The 19,448-nt window shown below is 39.7% G+C and overlaps 1 protein-coding gene across 1 annotated transcript in view; it reads left to right on the top strand.

The window, feature by feature from the left end:
- The window catches only part of SLC9A9 (solute carrier family 9 member A9), a 534,896-nt gene that overhangs the window by 431,574 nt on the left and 83,874 nt on the right, over positions 1-19,448 (top strand). Inside the window, exon 14 of the mRNA XM_090275635.1 lies at positions 6,998-7,077. Within this exon, the coding sequence (XP_090131761.1) occupies positions 6,998-7,077 (80 nt within the window). The remainder of the gene's footprint in view (positions 1-6,997; positions 7,078-19,448) is intronic.

Genomic DNA, 19,448 nt, shown 5'->3' with positions numbered 1-19,448 from the left:
AAAAGTCCTAGTCCTTTCACTCTCCCTGGCTTAGTTATAGAAGTGGCCCTTCTCTGAACCTCTCAGCTCTGCTCTGACTTCCCTAAGCTGCAATGACCAGAACTGATCCACGAAGTTACACACAAGCATAAATGACAACCAAAAATAAAATTTGGACGTTAGCATTAAGAGAGCTCATAGAGAAAGAAGCATAGTGGTAAAAATAAAATAAAATAAAATTATGATCCTAGACAGTGTAGCTCAGTTGGTTGGAGCATCGTTCTGTAACCAAAGGGTTGTGGGTTTGATTCCTACTTGGGGCATGTCCCTGTGTTGCATGGTCAATTCTTGGTCCAGGAGGCAGCCAATCAATGCTTCTCTCTCACATTGATGTTTCTTTCTCCATTTCTCTCTCCTTTCCTCTTTAAAACAATGAAAAAATGTCCTCTGGTTAGGATAAACAATAGCTAATTTAAAAATAAGATAAAATTATGTGAGAAAATATGAAAATTAAATCATCATAACAAATGGCAGTGTGGAGATAGGAGAAAAATCAGTTTTTTTTAAATGGTTGTTTTATTACTTCCAAATTCCCACGCTTGCATCACATATAGAATAAAACTAAGCTCATCACCATGGCCAGTGATCTAGCCCCTCTCTGTCTTTCCCACTTTACCTCCTTCCATTCCCACCTTGCTCCCCTGGCTCCAGCCACACTGGCTTTTCTGCTGCCTGGGAGGCACACCATCAGTTTGTGACTCCAGAGCCTGCATGCTTGCAGAACCATCTGCCTGGACCATTTTGCCCCCTGATCCCACATGGCTCTCTTCTGCATATTATTCAGGCTTTTGATCAAATGCCGCTTTCTCAGAGAGGTCTGCCTTGACCAATGAATAGCCTCTCCTTCATTGTTCTCCCATGCTCTTACCTGCTATGTTGTTGTCATTCTCTGAATTTATGGTAGGTGGTTGATTGTCTTTGTATTATCAGTGCCCCATTAAAGTGTAAGCTCTGTGAGGATAAGGATTTTGAATTGGTAACTGCTGCATCCTCCTCACATCTAGATTAGTGTTTTGTGTATGTATCAATGGATGGATGGGTGGGTGAATACTTAAAAGTAGAAGTTCTAGAACCAGATTGTCTGAGTTCACATTCTACCTCTTTTCACTGTGTGTCCTTGAGCAAGTTATTTAACTTCTCTGTATGTACATTACCTTTGTAAATGTACTTTGTAAACTACAAAGAGTTATGTCTCATCATTTTATTATTTCTTCCCAACTCCACTTCAATTCCTTTTATATCTAGAACTTATGATTCCAATTTATCGTTGTATTAGCTCTTTCTCTCACTACATAAAATTCATACTAAAATTTACTGGCTTAAAACAACAAGCATTTATTATCTCACAGTTTCTATGTGTTGGGAATTTGAAAACAACTTAGCATAATGTTTCTGACTCACTGTCTTTCGTGAGGCTGCAATCAGGATATCAGCCAGAGCTACAGCCATATGAAGGCTTGACCAGGGCAGGAGGATCTGCTCCATGTTGGCAGGAGGCCCCAGTTCCTCACCACAGGCTCTTTTCAAAGAGCTATATGAGTGTCCTCAAAACGTGGCAACTGACTTCCCTCAGGTAGAGCAAGAAGGAAGCTACAATGCCTTTTTATGATCAAGTCTTGGAGGGAACACACCCTCATTTCTGTCCCAGTCTATTGACTAAAAACGAGAAACTTAGTACAGTCCACACACAATAGGAAGGAAAATTAGTCTCCATCTTTTAAAGGGACAAGACCCAAAGAAAGTGTGGGTATACCATTTAAAACTACAACAATATTATATTAATCTGGCCTGGACACTTTTCCCCTGGCTTAACTTGTATCTCCTACATGGACAAAGTTATCTGAACCAAGCCCTTTCTTTTAGCTAAATTACCAGTTTAACCCATCGGGTAGTATATCTGTGATGTCTCTATGTCATGTTGACAGTTTTACCCATCCTTAACTAGTTGCCTCCCTAAGCATGTGTTTTTTTACTAGATTTTCTTGGGAATATTTATGAAGTTAGCATGGCATGAGGAAAGTGAGAATATTTGTATGAAGTACTTTCTATGTGGAGGCTAACAATTAATAGCTTACCTTTCAAAATGTAAATTTCAAAAAAAAATTGGTCCTCAATTACATTGTGCTCCCTCTTCAGAAGCCAGAAATGTTTCTCTTTAGAAACATAGAACCTGGTATTCCCCTTGGTAACTACAAAATCAAGACAATCAACTTGAAAATATTTCATAAACAATTTCAAACTGTGGGAAGATGGTAGGACAAAGTACTGCCATCAAATCCCACTCACAGGTACTACTTGAAAAACACTTTGGAACCCATAAAAAACTCCACAGATTTGTTATGATAATTATTTGTCTTTGTTGTCATTCCATGCAACTCACATTGATATTAATACTGAATGTGAAATCCTGAGAAATGCAAATGAAAATCTTTTCTCTCTCTTAATCCATTGAATCCTTCTGAAATGAGGAGTGAGCCCATATGATTATCCCAGAGCAGAGTTCATCCAGTTCATTTAGCAAAGGCCTCACATTTGAATATTGATAGAGGAATACATTTAATTTGCTTAGTTGTTTTTCATTGAGGTTAATACAACAATGTCTTGTTTTCACAGATTTCTGGCAGGAGCCTTTTGTTTTCTTTCTCTCGGGAGTCCATATAAGCCTAAAACAAAGAATACCATTATAATTTCCTGTTGCTCCCTCCCTGGGGTGGTGCTAAGAATTACAGAGTCACTTAAAAGACAACTACTTAATCCCTCCTGTATTCAGTCAGTTTCCAACCTTTGGTTTCTTCCCTTGTTTAAGGAGATAAAAGAAAGGTATCAAATGCCCCAGTCATTTTTAAAATTTTCCTAGAAACAGAGGATAATAAAGAAACAGAAATTGCACATACATCCAACACTCTGTCTTCTAGAGGTATCAAGGGCAAATAAATGTTGGTATTTAGTGCTCTGGAATCTCCAGTTCCCGTTTACAGCTGTGAAACATGAGTTTCCATTTACAGCTGTGAAACATGAAGCTAAGAGTTGGCGTTTTGTTATTACATGGTAAACATAGAGAGAACTCAAATCTTGGTCTTCAGTTTCTGGATTCTATGTTCATTTCAACATGCATGCTACTTTTTCTTTGGATAAAAGAACTCAAAAGAGAAGAAACATTTGTATTAATAAAGAAAACACTACCAAGTTCCAGATTCTACTCCTGATGACTGCTCACATCCATTCTCCTTGGGGTGTGAGCTGATCTCTCCTTCAGAATAACCCAGGTAAACTGATGCTGCCTGCTGTCCTCTACCCATCTGGGCCTTCCCAGTGGCTTGCCCTTTGTGCTGCCTCATCAGATCTCTGTTTCAGGGTGATTGCAAAGGCTGGTCTTCCCTTGGCATATTTATCTTCAACCCCCAGTGCACAAGCAGAGCACACAGTAGACTAACTCATTTATTCCTACTCATTTATTGATGGCCTTTCATAACCAAGTTATTAAGTCATCAATAACTTCAGAGATATAAATGAATGGATCCAGAACTGGGCCAAAGATATTTAAGATATACGCTCAAAATTTTATCTAGAATCAGCATGAACATCAATGCTGAGTCATCGGTGGTATCTCCCTCACCTGGGAAAACGTGTTCTGTGTTGTATTCTAATTGGAACCTATTTTCCTTGAAGTAGTAAAATGAATAGCATCTCCAGTCTCCCAAGTAAGATAACAATTGAAAAAGAAATTATATTTGTTAATATTTTTCCAAAAGCTACCTAATATACGTTTTTCTCATCAACTGACAAAAAAAAACTACCCTGGAAGTTTTGCCAGAATAGAGTTTAAGCCCTTTCAGGAGTGCTTGTGAGTTCTGCCATACTCAACTTAGGAAATAAAATAAAATGAATAGAATAGAATACAATACAATACAATACAATAGAAAGGGGAAAAAGGGCAGCGAAAGTATTTAAGACCTGGGAAACCGTGACACTAGTACCTCAGAATCTAGAACATTCCTAACACTGAAGGGAGCCATGAATTTTCATTATGTTTTGGGGTGTATGAAGCTGCTCTATCTCAGCCTCCATGAGCAACCCAAGATCCTGAACTCAGCTCCTTGTTCAAATACTTCTTTGCCCCAGTTTTCTCCCCACTGATACCCTGAGGCCCCGCCTAGATGAAAGGAATCTTGGCTGCTGCTCTGTGCCCTCAGTTTCCTCATCTGTAAAATAAGAATAATAATAGAACATACTTCATTAAGTTGTTAGAGGAATTAAGAGTTACTATATGAAAGGCATTTAGACTACTGTCCAACACATGGTATGTGTTCACCAAGTGTTAGCCATTATTGTTATTGTTTTCATTAATAAAATATAGTATTTTCACATGATTAGGACCTCAGACAGAGCCAGTCCAATTTTTTCTGTCCATTTTACAGACAGTAACACTGCAGCCCAAGCAGCATATTGTACAATGCTTGTGCTTTCCCCAATTCAGAGGCCCAGTGAGACACTAGCAGAAAGAACACCACTTTGTAACCCTTTGTAGTCCTGCTTTTCAATTCCAGCTCTGTTACTTGCTAGCCGTGTGGCTTTGGGCTCATCTCTTTTCATCTCTGATCTTTTCTAGGTCAATACTCATAAAATAAGTATAACACAACCTACCTTGATGGATTGTTATGAAAACTGAAAAATATTGACTGAACAAGTTAATAACTGGATAATGTGACTAGCATTCAATAGCTGGGAATGGTCATAGCTGCAAGTATGATTCAGCGGGGCTGCTGCAGACTGGGGGCCAGAATTCTGGGCACCTGGTTGCCAGCCCAGCTCAGTACTGCACAGCCCATCTTTACTTAAGAATGAACAACCTAACAAAAAACAGGAATTTGCTCATACTCTTTTCTATCAGTTTTCCTCAATAGTTGTCTGTCACCCCTAGATATTATTAACTATCAAAAATGACCAGTGCCTGTTGAGGGATAAAATTCTATAAATTTTTTTTTTCTAAAGAAAAGGAGAGAGAGAAGAAAGGGAGAGAGAGAGAGAGAGAGAGAGAGAGAGAGAGAGAGAGAGAAAGAGAGAGAGAAAGCACACTTCCCACTGCTGGCCCAGAGCTTTTATAACTAGCTGAGCTGAGGGCGAGCAGTTTTACCTACCCCTGCTGGCTGAGCCCCAACATGCTGTGTCTGCTGGGGAGATGGTGACTCGAAACAACTTGGAAATGTTGCAAGATGATGAAAACACTATGTGCAGCAGTGATTTTGCAAACCTGACACCTTTGTTGGGGTAGAAATGTATAGAGAAAGGTTCAGGGAAGGATGAAACTTGAACCAGACACTTTGGTTTCCTTTTGGAGGGAGAATGATGAATGATGAATAAATTCTAACTCTAGATAAGAAGGCATGGCACTCCAGGTCTATCAGAAAACAGATCTGTGGGACTCGAATGTCTATGAAAAGATTATAGATGTCCCACAGCAGGGTTTGGGAATGGGAACTGGGTTCCCTGCCCAACTTCGAGAAACAACTGCCTCTTGAAGTCTTACAATGCTCATTTATAAATGAAACACTGAGATGTCCTGTATGTAAGAAATGAGTTTAACACAGCTTTAGCTATCCTTTCCTGAATGATTGACACAGAATTTTCATCACCATTACGTAGAACAGTGCCTACCAGGGAACGCTATTTGGGAAACTGTACAACGTTTGAAATTAGGTCTTAATTTTATCGTGAGTCCCTGCTTCAGCCATTTCAGACAAAGGATAAATGGCTGACAAGAAATGAATCACATGTTGCTTTCTTCTATCCCATTTCATCTGTAGCATTAGAACTATAGCATCTACCGATCCACATGTCTCTGAGAGCAGAATACAGCCCGTTGTGTTCAGCTCCTTATCATTAACCAGCAATGGAACTATTTGGGAATTGACAAAAAGTAAATAAAATAAAATGAAAACAAACCAACTTGGATTCATCTAAGGGCTGGTTTGGAGCAGTCTGGGGATTGCCATTATCTCCCATGCATTATAATTTCTTGAGAATGTTCACATTATTACTGGACTGTGAACTTATGAAACAATTTAGGAATAGACTGTGGACCCAAACAAAGCAATGAAGTCCATGTTAAGATATAAATGTTTCTAATGATGAGGATAATTATAAGTGATTGAAGCCTGAAATTATCTTAATATGTAAAATGGGAAATACAAAAGAAGTAAAAATGCCACTGAATCTCCTTGTTACCACACTGTGACGTTCATTATCATCTGTCCCTAAAGTTCACAAAAATTATCACCTTTTTCTCACAGTTTCATCTGCTGCTCTCACATAATCACCCATCAAATACTTTCTCTTTTCTCCTTAATTCCTTTCCTTCCCTGCTTTCTCTGTGGCCCTTTTGTAAAAAAAAGTTTTTTTAATGAGACAAACACATTCAATTATAGAAATATCTCTTTCAAAGCAGGAAAACATAAAAATCAACCTTAGCATTTGGTAGTAACCTATCAAAAAGAAATTGAATGAAAAGTAGTTTAAAAATTATTAGGTTGTCATCATCTCTTTGGTCTTGACCTTTCGGTAAGACATAAATAAATATCATCCAAATACGACAGAAGTAAACTGCAAAATTCCTACAACAGCAATCTGACAGAAATATCATTTTTATTTGATGTCAAAAAGTGGCATTTCTTAGCTGTTTAATAAAACAGGAATTATTAAGAAAAGTAAATGTTGACTTGCACCACGAGAGTTTCATCCACATGGCTCAAGATCTCTGAGCTAATTTGCATGACAGCTGCTATACCATTTAGATGGAAATGCCTATACTGAGAAAGTTTTCTAAATGTAGTTAAATTTAATATGCTTTAACATGTATTTTTAGAGTGAAAATATATACTATATATTAATGTTGATATTACATATTAATATTGTATATTAATTATTCACTCCATGTCTTTTTTCTGTTGTCTCTCCCCAGGAAGCAAATAACTTGAATAAAAACACAACAAGAACGGAGAGTGCTTGGCTCTTCAGAATGTGGTACTCCTTTGACCATAAGTATCCTTTGATAATGATGATCCCCCGGATCCTGCAGCAGGGCAGAGATTAACTTCGACCACTTACACAGAAAGGTAAAGTGAATTCACAACTAAACTTAAAAAACAATGGTTTCAGAAATTGAAAAGCTGTGTAATCTATATTTAGGTGTTATAGGAGGCTAAAGTGAAAGGTCTCAGAGTCAATGAATGTGGTGTTTTCATGGCTGTCTAGCATTTCCAAATGTCATATGGTAAAATCATAGAGTCCTATTTTATTAGTTGATATTTTACTGTTTTTCCCCTTTGTAAAGATCTTACTTCTGGTCCAGTTGGCCTGAGAGACAAGACAAAACTCCTTCACCTTCTCCCATTTGTGTGCTTTTGTGAATGCTGTAAATAATTAAGGAGCGGGGAGGGGGAATGAATGGGCCGAGGTGAACAATGCTTCTGGTCATTATAAAGTAGCACTGCTTGGGTTTCCAGGCAGACTTGAGTAAGCTATTCCCGGTGAAGGGCAATTTTAAAATTCTAGCCATCAGTGTAAACACAGTGGCTGAGACATACCTTGCTGTGTGAGTAACAGGGCCGAGAAGTCAGGCCTGAAGGGCTTTGCCATTGTGAGCTGCAGTAAGCAGTCCACCTCTAATCCCAACAAAAGCACCAGGGAAGAAAGGAAAGGACTGCACTGGAAATTGAATGTGTTGAGTCTTTGTAGTTAGTTTTCCATTGTCACAAATCCCTCTTCTTTCAGGGAGAAAATGTCAGTCACTGGGTGACTTTAAAGTTTCTCAGCAATGATTAAAGCCCCAAAACATCAGTGGGAGAGGAAAAAGAATTAAGAACAGAGAAAAGAAATTCAAAGAATAAGATGAAAAAGAGGTAAAAATGGAACGGGGAGAGGAGGCAAGAGAAATATAGGAAACTCACAGTGGAAAGGAAAGGGAAGCAAATTAGAGGAATGACTGCACAGAAAAAAATTAAGTAAGGATGAAGTAAAAAGAAGCCAACTGAAGATTACAAATAGAAGCAAAAGTAGAACAAGGTGAGAAGAAGAAAGCAATTCTGAAAAAGCAGAGCAGTCCACGAATTACAAAATGGAGATGTGGGTAGTAGAGGTTTTTTGAGGCTACAGTTTTGTTTTTCCATAGCTCTGTTACCTACAGTCAGACATCTTGTCTTGCTCAGTCTTGAGCTTTTATGGACAGTGTAAGTTGCTACTACCTTAAAAACACTTTCTCTTGGCCATTAACTGCCTTTTGGAGGTTCTGGTATCTTATTAACTGCCCAAAGCTTCCTAGGGGAAGCTGGTTCTTACAAGGTCATGCTGGTTAATGTTCCTCGTTGATTTCTCTTCTAGAAACACAATTTCCCCTGCCATTGCTTAAAGTGTCTGATAACCAAACTTGTACAAAGTTAAAAATATTTTAACTAAAGAGTATGCATAAAGGCTGTTTGGTTATAATGAGATGTAAGAAAATGGTTAATTGGAAATGAGATCAAAGATGTTTTTGTTCAAATTCTGTCAGTGCTGTGAGGAAGGCTTTATAATGAAGAAAAGGAATAAAGGGGGAAAAGTAACTTTAAAACAAGAAAATAAAGGGGAATGCACCCAGGTTTTAGGTGTAGAGTAGTGACTCTAAATTCAGATAATGTTAAATTTCTTATCTCACTTTTCAGCAGAGGCTATATGTACATATCATTATGGACAGATTAGCAACAAATAACAGCAGATCTACACTCTCAGTGATCTCTTCTCTCATGGTAATTTGACCTCCTATGCATTCATTCTAGAAATTGCAGTGCTATCATCACTGCACAAACATATTTTCACTTAGACAACCAAGTTTTAATATCCTAATAGTGCTTGGAATTTATACCCAGAGGGTAGCAAATGAAATAGTTTCCACTCTGTGACTTCTTGATATATCTGTAATTTTAGAGACAAGTTGTTTATACTATTGTCCACCTAGAACCCAGGTAACGTGCCCCATGAGCCCCATAGGTAGGCTATGCTGGTCCCTGCCAGTGGAGGGATGATCCTCCCACCCCAAGGTCAGGTTGCCGGGCCAGGCCAAAAAGAAATTGTGAGGCTGGAAGAAATTGATTATGCAGTTTGGAGCTGCTCAAGTTTCATTTCAGTAGAACTGCATCATGCAAATGAGATATCATAAAGAATTACTGACAAGAAAAAGAAGAATAAATAAGCCTTCATATGCACCTGTATCAGTCAGGGTTCTCTAGAGAGCCAAAAACAGAGCCAGTAAGAGCTATATATACACACAAATACATACATGCATGCATATATACACACACAAACATATACATATGTATACACAGTATACAAAGCATACACACATGCATATACACATACACACATACATACACACATACAAAAAGGTTTTTTTCAAGTAATTGGCTTATGTGATTGCAGAGACTGGGCGGTGCAAAATTTGTAGGGTGGGTGAGCAGGCTGGAATAATGTCAGTCTGGAGCCAAAGCTGCAGTCGTGAGGCAGGACTTCTTCTTCCTTAGGGAAGCCTGTTTTACTCCTAAGGCCTCCCAACTGATTGGATGAGGCCCCCCACAGGCTGACACATAAAACTAACAATCACAATATCAGTTCACATTCAATTTAGGCCCAATATTCAGATCCAAGAATAGAAAAAGACAGTCTAAATGCACCATCGTTATCAAAAAAACAAGCCACTGTTCACATAATTTTGTTTACTTTTTTAACTTTTTCATAGCATAATTAATACACATATACATTTCTATAAAAATTTTTCAAAACTACAGGAGAACAAAAGTAATAAAAATTAACATTTGATGAAGACGAACAATGGACAAGGGTTTTATTATTTCATTTCACCTCCCCAGCTCTGTGGAGAGTGTAGTGTAACACACACAGACTGCTGATTGTGTTGGCCTCTGCTAGAACAACCTGGGCTCCCCTGTTCCAGAGCACTGTTGGAAGCCTCTGGTGCCAAAATTGATGATTAATTAAAATTTCATTATGATTCAATGTGAACAGTAATTCTGAGTCAGGCAGCGCAAAGGAGAAATTGAGAAGGCGGAGATGAGAAAGGGAACTGCTACCAAAAACCAATGCTTTTCCGCTGGGTACATTACTTCACTTAATTCTCCTAATCACTCTTTGTTTTATTAAATTCTTACAAGCACGCTATTTGAGGTGAAAGAAACAAATTCTTGGAGAATTTAACTTTCTTAAGATTCCATAGCTGGTGTCAATTTCATGATTCAAGCTCAGATCTGCCTCACTCTAAAGTCCATTAATGTATTTAAATGAACTTTATCGTGACACCTCTACATGTAAAACCCCATCCCTGCATGTTTATGAAGTCATCGTTACATCAGTAAATAATCAAGACTGTTCACATTGTGTAGTGTAGAGCTCATATCTCAAACATCTATTGAAGATATATGGGATGATAAGGTTGAGATCATTGTTGGTCACCCCAAGAACACCACCATCGAGCATTCTCAAGTTTCTGAGACAAGTCCTTCACTTTTCAGGGGCAGAAAGCTAAATATCCAAAGACTCCAATATGGTATAGTTTCATAGAGATAGATGCACCCTAGCCAAGCTCGAAGGAGGCACAAGTATAAAACAGACACCAAATTCCTAAATCACTATATATATTCCCATGGGTAGAAATATTATTTCCCAGTCATGAGAAGGTTCAAGTTACAATGTGAACCCTAGTGTCCTTCCAGTCCCCTCTCCTGCTCTTGCTCCTTGGCCTTCCTGAGACATACCAAGCACATTCCTGCTTCCAAATCTTTGCACTGGCTCTTCCCTCTCCTGGGGAGGTTCTGCCCTCAGATGTTTGCATGCCTCCTCCTACATCTCTTCCATTCAACTTGTAATTGAGAGCTTCCTGGCTTCATATTTAAATAGCAGTCCTGGCCCTGGCTAGATAGCTCAATTGGTTAGAGCATTGTCCCAATGCAACCAAGGTTGTGGGTTTGATCCCCGATCAGGGCACCAGGGTGCATAAAGAATCAAGAATCAAATAATGAATGCATAAATAAGTGGAACAACAAATTGATCTCTCTCTCTCTCAAATCAATCAATAATTTTTTTTTTAAATTTATATTAGCAATCCCAACAGTAGTACTCTTTCTTTCACCCCTTCCCTGCTTCCTTTTTCACTGTAATACTTATCACCATCTGACTAGGACATATGCTTTCTGGAAACAGGGATTTGGTCTGTTTTCATCCATTGTTGTTCTGAAGGCATAGAACAGTGGTTGGCACATGGTGAACACAATAAATATTTGTTGAATGAATGAATGAGTGAGTAACTGAATGAATGACACAAGCAAGCAAGCAATATTTGCTATCCAGGGCACCTTCATTCTGGATGTTAATGTGGCTGGAAAATCCAATTAATTATCTGAAGGTTGCTAAGTGAGTCTGAAAGCAAAGCAAGGCACACTAGATACAACCTTAGTGTTTTCACCCAGGCTGCCCTTTGGCATTCAAAGGGCATACCACATGTAGACATCCACCCTCCCCAGCTTCAGTGACCCTCTCCCTAGGCAGGGCCAGCCATATCACTGGCCTCCAACGGCTGGTCCATCCTTCCTTAGGTTTAATTAGTGTACCTGATTTGGTACATTCAAGCCTGGCTCTGGCTTAGAAACCACTCTCTGCCTGGGTGATTTTTGAATGCATCTTCTTTCACCTATCATATGTTCACTTTATTAATATAAAAGCTCAAAATTTTGGAGCCACCTGCCATCCTTACTAACAGTCTCTTATAGTAAGGAGGTTAGGAGTAGAAACCAATGCCCTTGTATTCAGATCTTAAATCATCAGATAAAATGATTTGCTTATATTCATAAAGTTACATAGCTGGTGTGAGAATCTTATGTTGCCTTATTCACAGTGACTAATGACCATGCTGGTCTGTCTGCTTCCTATAGTCCCTTCCATTCCTTTAGTTATCACCTCTCCCTTTAAGCATGTGTATATGTTAGTCTTACAAATGTGAATGACACCAGATAAGAATGACCTTTTCCGAAATAAAAAAGGCAGCCTAAAATCATTTTTAGCACTTCCTGTATGCTGATATCAACTGAAAATAAGGAATCATCATGTGGTTGCCAACATTTTACATAACTGTGAATAAAGTGCAAAGATAACAATGGATTGGCAAGTTGACACAGTAACAGAATTACATAAAGCCACGTGAATGGAGACTTCCTTCCCATCACTCCTATCACTGGTTTGGAATGAAGAGCACATAGTGGTATTACCAGCAGAACGAAAGGCTCATATAGTATGTGCCGATGAGTTTCCCATTCAAGTGTCTGGCAAGGAAAGCGGCAGATACCAGGACCCCTCCTGTACCAAAGTGTAACAGGCTGGGGCTGCATTCCAGGAAAAGTAAACATAAGCATCAGAATAATTTAAAATGATAATTGGGCCCAAGTATTTAATGACTTTAAATGTAATGGCATTGCAGTCTTAAAAAGGGGAGTGGGAATAGGGAGACTTCCCCTCCTAAAACTTGGCAGAATTCATTATATCTTACACAGTCATGCTGTGTACGAGCCAAGACCAAAGTCAAAGAGGTGCTCATCCGTGAGATGCTCTTCGCCGACGACGCAGCTTTGACATCACACTCCGAAGAGGGACTCCAACAGCTAGTCACTTGCCTTTCCCACGCATGCAAGGAGTTCGGACTAGCCATCAGCCTGACGAAGACGAATGTTATGGCTCAAGGCACGGGGACTCCCCCATGCATCACCATCGACGGATACACCCTGGAGGTTGTCAACGACTTCACTTACCTCGGGTCCACCATCTCGAGCTCTCTGTCAGTCGACTTGGAGGTCAACCGGAGAATCGCCAGGGCAGCCACAGTTATGGCCAGACTGAACCGGCGAGCGTGGAACAATTCCAGCCTCACTGAGAAAACCAGACTGCGCATCTACCAAGCCTGCGTACTCAGCACTCTCCTCTATGGCAGCGAGACGTGGACCACCTACGCAAGGCACGAAAGGAAACTCAACAGCTTCCACATGAGGTGCCTGCGACGTGTCCTGCATGTCGCCTGGCAGGATAAGGTCCCCAACACCGAGGTGCTGAAGCGAGCCAATATGAGCAGTTTGCATGCAGTTCTTAGTGAGAGACGCCTCAGGTGGCTCGGCCATGTCAAAAGAATGGATGCAGGCCGTATCCCCAAAGACCTCCTCTACGGCGAGCTAGCAGAAGGCAAGAGGATGACAGGGCGCCCAAAACTGCGGTTCAAAGACATCTGCAAAAAGGACATGACACAATGCTCCATCAATCTCAACACATGGGAAGTTCAAGCAGACGACCGCCTAGCCTGGAGGCTCGCGGTCAGGCAAGGTACGTCACGCGCGGAGGCTGCGCGCAACGAGGAGGCGGCCCAGAAAAGATCGAGGCGGAAGCAGCAGCAACAACGGCCATCTGCCTTCACCTGTACCAAGTGCGGCAGGGATTGTCACTCCCGAATCGGACTGCACAGCCATTCTCGGCGGTGCAGATAGACTCTCAAGAAGCTACGCCATCGTCTCTCGAGACGGACGGCTGCCGACGACGACACAGTCATGCTCATTTTAAATCATAGGTATGAATAGTAAGCAATAATTTCCATTTTAAATGATGATCACTGCATTGCAGTTATTTCTTATTCTGACTAGCTAAAGCATCCATGAATTATTTATTGGGGTAGTACTGTGGCCTTGTGAATAACTTGAGTTTACTTCACAAAAAACTCTCAAAGGAACGAGGAATGTTAGGTCTATGATCCTGGTTTTATAAATGAGGCAGTTGAGCACAAAGGGGGGAAATGGTACATCCAAGGTCACTGATGGACTGGGAGCCAGCATTCATGATCAACAAAGAGTAGTCCATGTCTCCCTGAAGAATCCGAGGGACCTGGTTCAGTGGTTCATCCACTGATTGCTGGTAGCATTGATGTGTGTGATGCTATTGTTGAGTGGCACACAACTGATAGTTTTATGTGATGGTTCTTCACCATCAGCAACTTCACCAGTCATGGCTAGGTTCTGTTTTACATTCAGTAGCAGCAGAAGGGATAGCAGAAGAGGCAAGTAAAAAATCCTTCATTCTATGAATGTTTTCTTGAGTGCCTACTATGTGCCAGGCAATATACTAGTACTGAAGGCCCAGCAGCAAATGGGATAGATATGGTTGCCCCTCATGAAGGCTGTTTATTTGCTTCATTGAAATGAATCATGGCCCTAAACCCCTTTGAAATTACAAGTTAGGGTAAGAAAGAGAAACCCTGGCATCTCCAGAGTTTAATTGTGTGGGAGGGGGACCTCTTTAGAACGCCCACAACTTAAAATCATATCACTCTCACTAAAAAATGACTCCACCAGTAGTTTCAGGGAGCACCGAAATTTCAAAATATTTTAAGAAAGCATAAGCAATCCTCTTTCTAAAGATTCTTTCTAACTACATCCCCATGGCATCCCCCGTGAGGGTGCACATGGCATTGTGAGTGCTGCCCCTGCCCCAGGGAAGCTGACCGTAGGGAAGAACCAAGCTTGCATCTACCACACCCACCCAGGTGGTTAATCCTGAGGGGATTCAGCTTGACTCTTGATCATCCTTGTCCTCACAGGTGCTAGTGTAGAAAGATCTTGTAGATAGCACCTAACTTAGTACCTAAGTGAAATGAAATTAAAATTCCCTGAAAGAAAATACTAGCTTCTTGGATCCTAGTGTTTTTATAACTTTTTGGTTAGAACTAATGTAGAAAAATGTTCACAGTAGCTGTCTTTTATTCAGGTGATAACTAGGGTATTTCCTGATGTCTTCTTTGATATAATGGGAGTAATAAATACTATCTTTTGTTTTAGCTAAATCCATTGGAAAAGTTGGCTAGTTACTAAAATAGCTTTCTACTGATGGTGATTGGTTCACTTGCCTCTCAGAGTCCAAACATATTAAAACAGTTAAACAGTGCAATTTTCTCAAGACCCTATGGCCTAAATACAGAGCAATATTCCACAGAACTCTCCTGGAGTTCTGACAAGTGACTACAAGAATAATGTTGTGATTTGTTGCCTGAACATGTTGGGCCCCCATTGTGATTGTAAAAAATTGTAGGTCCCAAGTTGATAACTGAGTTTTCTACAATAATCCTAGGATTCTATGAGCTTTTGCATTCTTGATTTGTTTTGCCTTTTTTCTTGCAAAAATTTTAATGCTGTCTCATTTCATCTTCACTTTAAGCAAACAATATTAAAATCTGAATTTACAAAAATAGAAAACCAGAAGGTAACTCCCCCTCTTCTAGAATGGATTCATAAAATAAATTTCTCTAAATTCAAATTTTTAAACAATTTATGGAGGGTATTATCATTGCAAAGCACCATATTATTAGACTCTCCTCATTTGTTTATTTATTCATTTATTCATAATGTGTTTATTAAGAGCTACCATGTGTAAGGCACTGTCCTGGACACTAGGGATACAGCCATTGACAAATTCTCACAAAGCTTACATTCCATTCTGGTTCTATCTTTAAAGTTCTGATTTACAGATGTCTTTCAGGGCCATGACTGTAGCCTAAAGAAAGATACACTTAGCCCTGGCCAGATGGCTGAGTTGGTTGTAGTGTCATCCCGTACACCAAAAGGTTCAGGGCTCAACTCCCAGTCAGGACACATACCTTGGTTGTGGATTTGATCCCCAGTTGGGGCACATATGGCAAACAATGGATGTTTCTCTCTCACATCGAGGTTTTCTCTCTCTCTCTCTCTCCCTTCTTCTAGCTCTAAAAATCAATAACCATATCTTTGGGTGAGGATTTTTTTTAAAGATGCACTTAGACATTCTATCTTTGGTTTTGATCAAATAGAAAAATACTGTTTCCATGGTCAGGATACATTGATTTGTTTTTGTAGCGTATCCACTAACAAGCTGAATACTTTTAGCAAAGTTATCTACCCTCTCTGTGCCTCAGTCCCTCGGCTGCAAAATGGGGATAATAGAAGTTCCTACCTTACTGATTAACACAAAACACTTGGAACAGTGCTCAATACTGTTAGCTTATTGTTATCATTACTACCTGATGATGTCTAATCTCTTAAAGGAAAACATCAGGTAATGTGCTTAGCATTTATTGTCATTTATTATCTCCAAGTAACCAAAATATCCATTATTTTGTGTGCTTGTAATAATTTTAATCGTAATAGCTGTATAATACCATAACAAAGTCTTCCGTCTTTATTTAAAATTTTTTTAAAGGTTTCACTTAGACTATAAAATCAGACATAAATCTTTTTATCTGACCTTGAGTAAATGGATGTAGCTGAGTGTTAGGTAGTTCTTAAGCACATTCAGTTGTTTTATTTATGATTTTTCTAAGTTATAGGCCATTGTCCCACAGCTATTTTTCTTGAAATTACACCACAGATAACAGTTTGAACTTGACAGAGAAGTGCAGCAATTTTTCTGTTCCACAATAGAAACAGTACAAGTCTTTGATGATAATTACTCCTCCTGTATTTTCTTTTGATAAAGGAAATCTTTCAATTGCACCTTTCAGGTGAAGCCACATGTTTTGTCATTAGCAGTGTGATGTTATATGTGAAGATTTCTGGATCAGTATTGAACCATTTTATGAGAAAAAAAGAAGGAAAAAAATGCTAAGACTAACAAAATATATGTATTACCTCAATGTTACAAGTTTTAAATTTAGGTTTGTTTGTTTGTTGGTTTACTAGATTACTGATTTATTATAAAAGGATGTAATTCAGAAACAGCCAGATTGAAGAGACCCATAGGCCAGGTGTGTAGGAAAGGGGGGTGGAGCCTCCATAGCCTCTCCAGGTACACAACAATCTTCCAGTCTTCTCATGTTCACCAACCTGGAAGTTCTCCTAAACCTATTCCTTATTTTTGAATTTACTGTGGTTACATTGGTTAATAAAATTATATATGTTTCAGGTGTACAATTCTATAATACATCATCTGTATATTGTATATGTAGTCAAGTCTCCTTCCATCACTACTTAGTTCCCTTGGAGAAAAAACTTTTGTTTTGTGTTTTTAATATTCTTTAATTGCTACTTGGTCACTCCTTCTCAACTGTAGGAGCCAAGTCATTTACAGGCTGCCAACAAATTCAGGAGCTACCAGAGATACCTTGTCAGCATGTCACAGCTGCCGGCCTCATGTATTATCACCTGAAAGGGAGATGAGGCAGGGTCTGTCTTGTGCACCACAGGATCTCGCCCTTGTCTGCATTCGAGGCTGAGGTAGACACAACACAAAACACGTGGACAGACATGGCCCTGTCATAATTAAAGTTCACTTCATGAGGTAGATGGTGATGACATAGTCTCAAGCTATGTCGAAGCAGCTTATGAGCAAAAACATAAGTGTGCTGGTGGTTAATGAAGCAGGAGATGTTAGAGACACACATACTGTTCTTCTAGTCCTGTGGGAAAAAGTCCATGGAGGAATGGGGATTTCCTGGCATGAAATTAAATAATGGAAAGGAAGGCTGAGCCTTCTGAGCAAAGGGAGTAACCTGGAGGAAAGTCCCGTGACAAGGATGCACGAATAGTGAATGGAGTGTGAACAAATCTGCCTGCAAGGCCCAGACTTGGAAGGACAAAGAGAAAAGGGTGGTCTCCAGAGGACAGTGCCATCAGCCTTTAAAGTAAAGAAGGAAACTCTTATTCCCCACACCTGGTGAAGTCTGAATTCCCTTTCATTGGCATTAATTTCTTTTCTCCACACCTGGTGAAGTCAGACTTCTCTTTCATTGGCGTTAATTTTATGTTTTTGTTTGGCGACTAAAGGTAGAGCAATGTCTTAGAGGCTAAAGAGCCTTTTAAGTTTCCATTCTGTCACAAATCTGAATCATCTATATGACAGTCATTCATGAAGTACCTACACATTTAATGCTTCCAGAATTGGACTTAATTTTAATGTTTCTTCCCCTGGAAAAAAATAAGTATTTTGTTTACATTTTCTTCAATTATTTTAACTGAATTCAGTTTTAAAACTTCTCCCCTACCCCCCACTCCCAAATATAAGCATGTCTTCCAGCTTCTTCTGAAGCCACAGAGAGATGGTGGCTGCCCTCAAGATGCCGGCATCCTAATGAGGTAGAGACAACAGCCTCTAAGAACTATATTAAAGTTATGAGCAAAAGTGCTATGGAAGCCATTGTGGGCTATAGCCAACTAACCAGCTTTGAAGAATTGAGGAAGCCACACAGAAGTAACCTTGGAAAGGCAGATAAAAAAGGAAGACTGCCTGGAGCTGGGTTGAGGATGTGAAGGGCTTTCTGGCAAAGGAAACAGTGTAGGCAAAGACATGATCAGAGTGTGAGGTGTTTGGGGAAGAGAGTTCAGGGTACCTGGATGGGTGGAAAGGGAACCTGGAGAGTTAGCAGGGGACAGAATGGACAGTAGAAGGCCAACATGGCACTTTCAGTTCGGAGCCACACATCTAGTTAGTTATCAGGAAGAGAACGCATGACCACGTAGAAGGTGCTGTGACAGGGAGAACAATAAAACCTAAAATGATTCTGGACAGTAACTTCCGAAAACACCCACCAGTTTTCTATGGATAAAAATGAGGCCATGAATGTGTTCATTCTTTCTTGAAAGAAATTTTGGACCACTCGATATGTGTTTCAAAATATAAATGTGTCCTTTCATTAACACACTGATTCTTAGTAGCCACTAGCATGTTGAATTCAAATTCACATTCAAAGAAAAAGCTTATTTTTGTTCCTAAACTGATAAATTAAATTCCACCAGCCCTCAGGCCCTGCTTGGCCTTCTGGGACAGGCTTGCCAGGGGTAGCTGATGCTGTGGGCTTTTCAATATAGGGTAGCGTTTTTCAACCAGTGCGCCGCAAGAATTTTTAAAGCATGCAACACCTGACTGTTGAATTAGATGCACTGACTTCTTTTCCCTTAGATCATCAAATAAAAAAAGAACAACAGCAAACACAACAATAGCCGTTCAGTGTAAATGAATCAAAATTGTATCTGTATTTTTTTTTGTTGTTGGCAAGAAATAAATATATTTTTTGGTGTGCAGCAGAATTTGAGTAATTATATGTATTGTGAGATGAAAAAGGTTGATGTAGGGGAAAGATACCTGGGAGAGCTAAGTTTTTTCCAAAGGAAATGCACACATCCTCAAACCACTGTCTTTTACGTCCCTTGAAGCCATTTCCTTGGAATTCCTTGAAATCCACCAGTGGGTTGGGTTTCGCTGACCGATTGCCTGTAAACTTGGCCAGAGTTGGTTTCCGGCTTGTAAATACAGGCTCCTAAGCAAGTCACCCCTACTCCTTCATTGTGTATTTAATAGCTGGAACAGAAAGATAGTAA

This window comes from Furipterus horrens, unplaced genomic scaffold (genome assembly GCF_987537825.1).
Source record: "Furipterus horrens unplaced genomic scaffold, mFurHor1.1.pri manual_scaffold_1, whole genome shotgun sequence".
Classification (NCBI taxonomy): domain Eukaryota; kingdom Metazoa; phylum Chordata; class Mammalia; order Chiroptera; family Furipteridae; genus Furipterus; species Furipterus horrens.
This window is presented reverse-complemented; position numbering and strand designations above follow the sequence as displayed.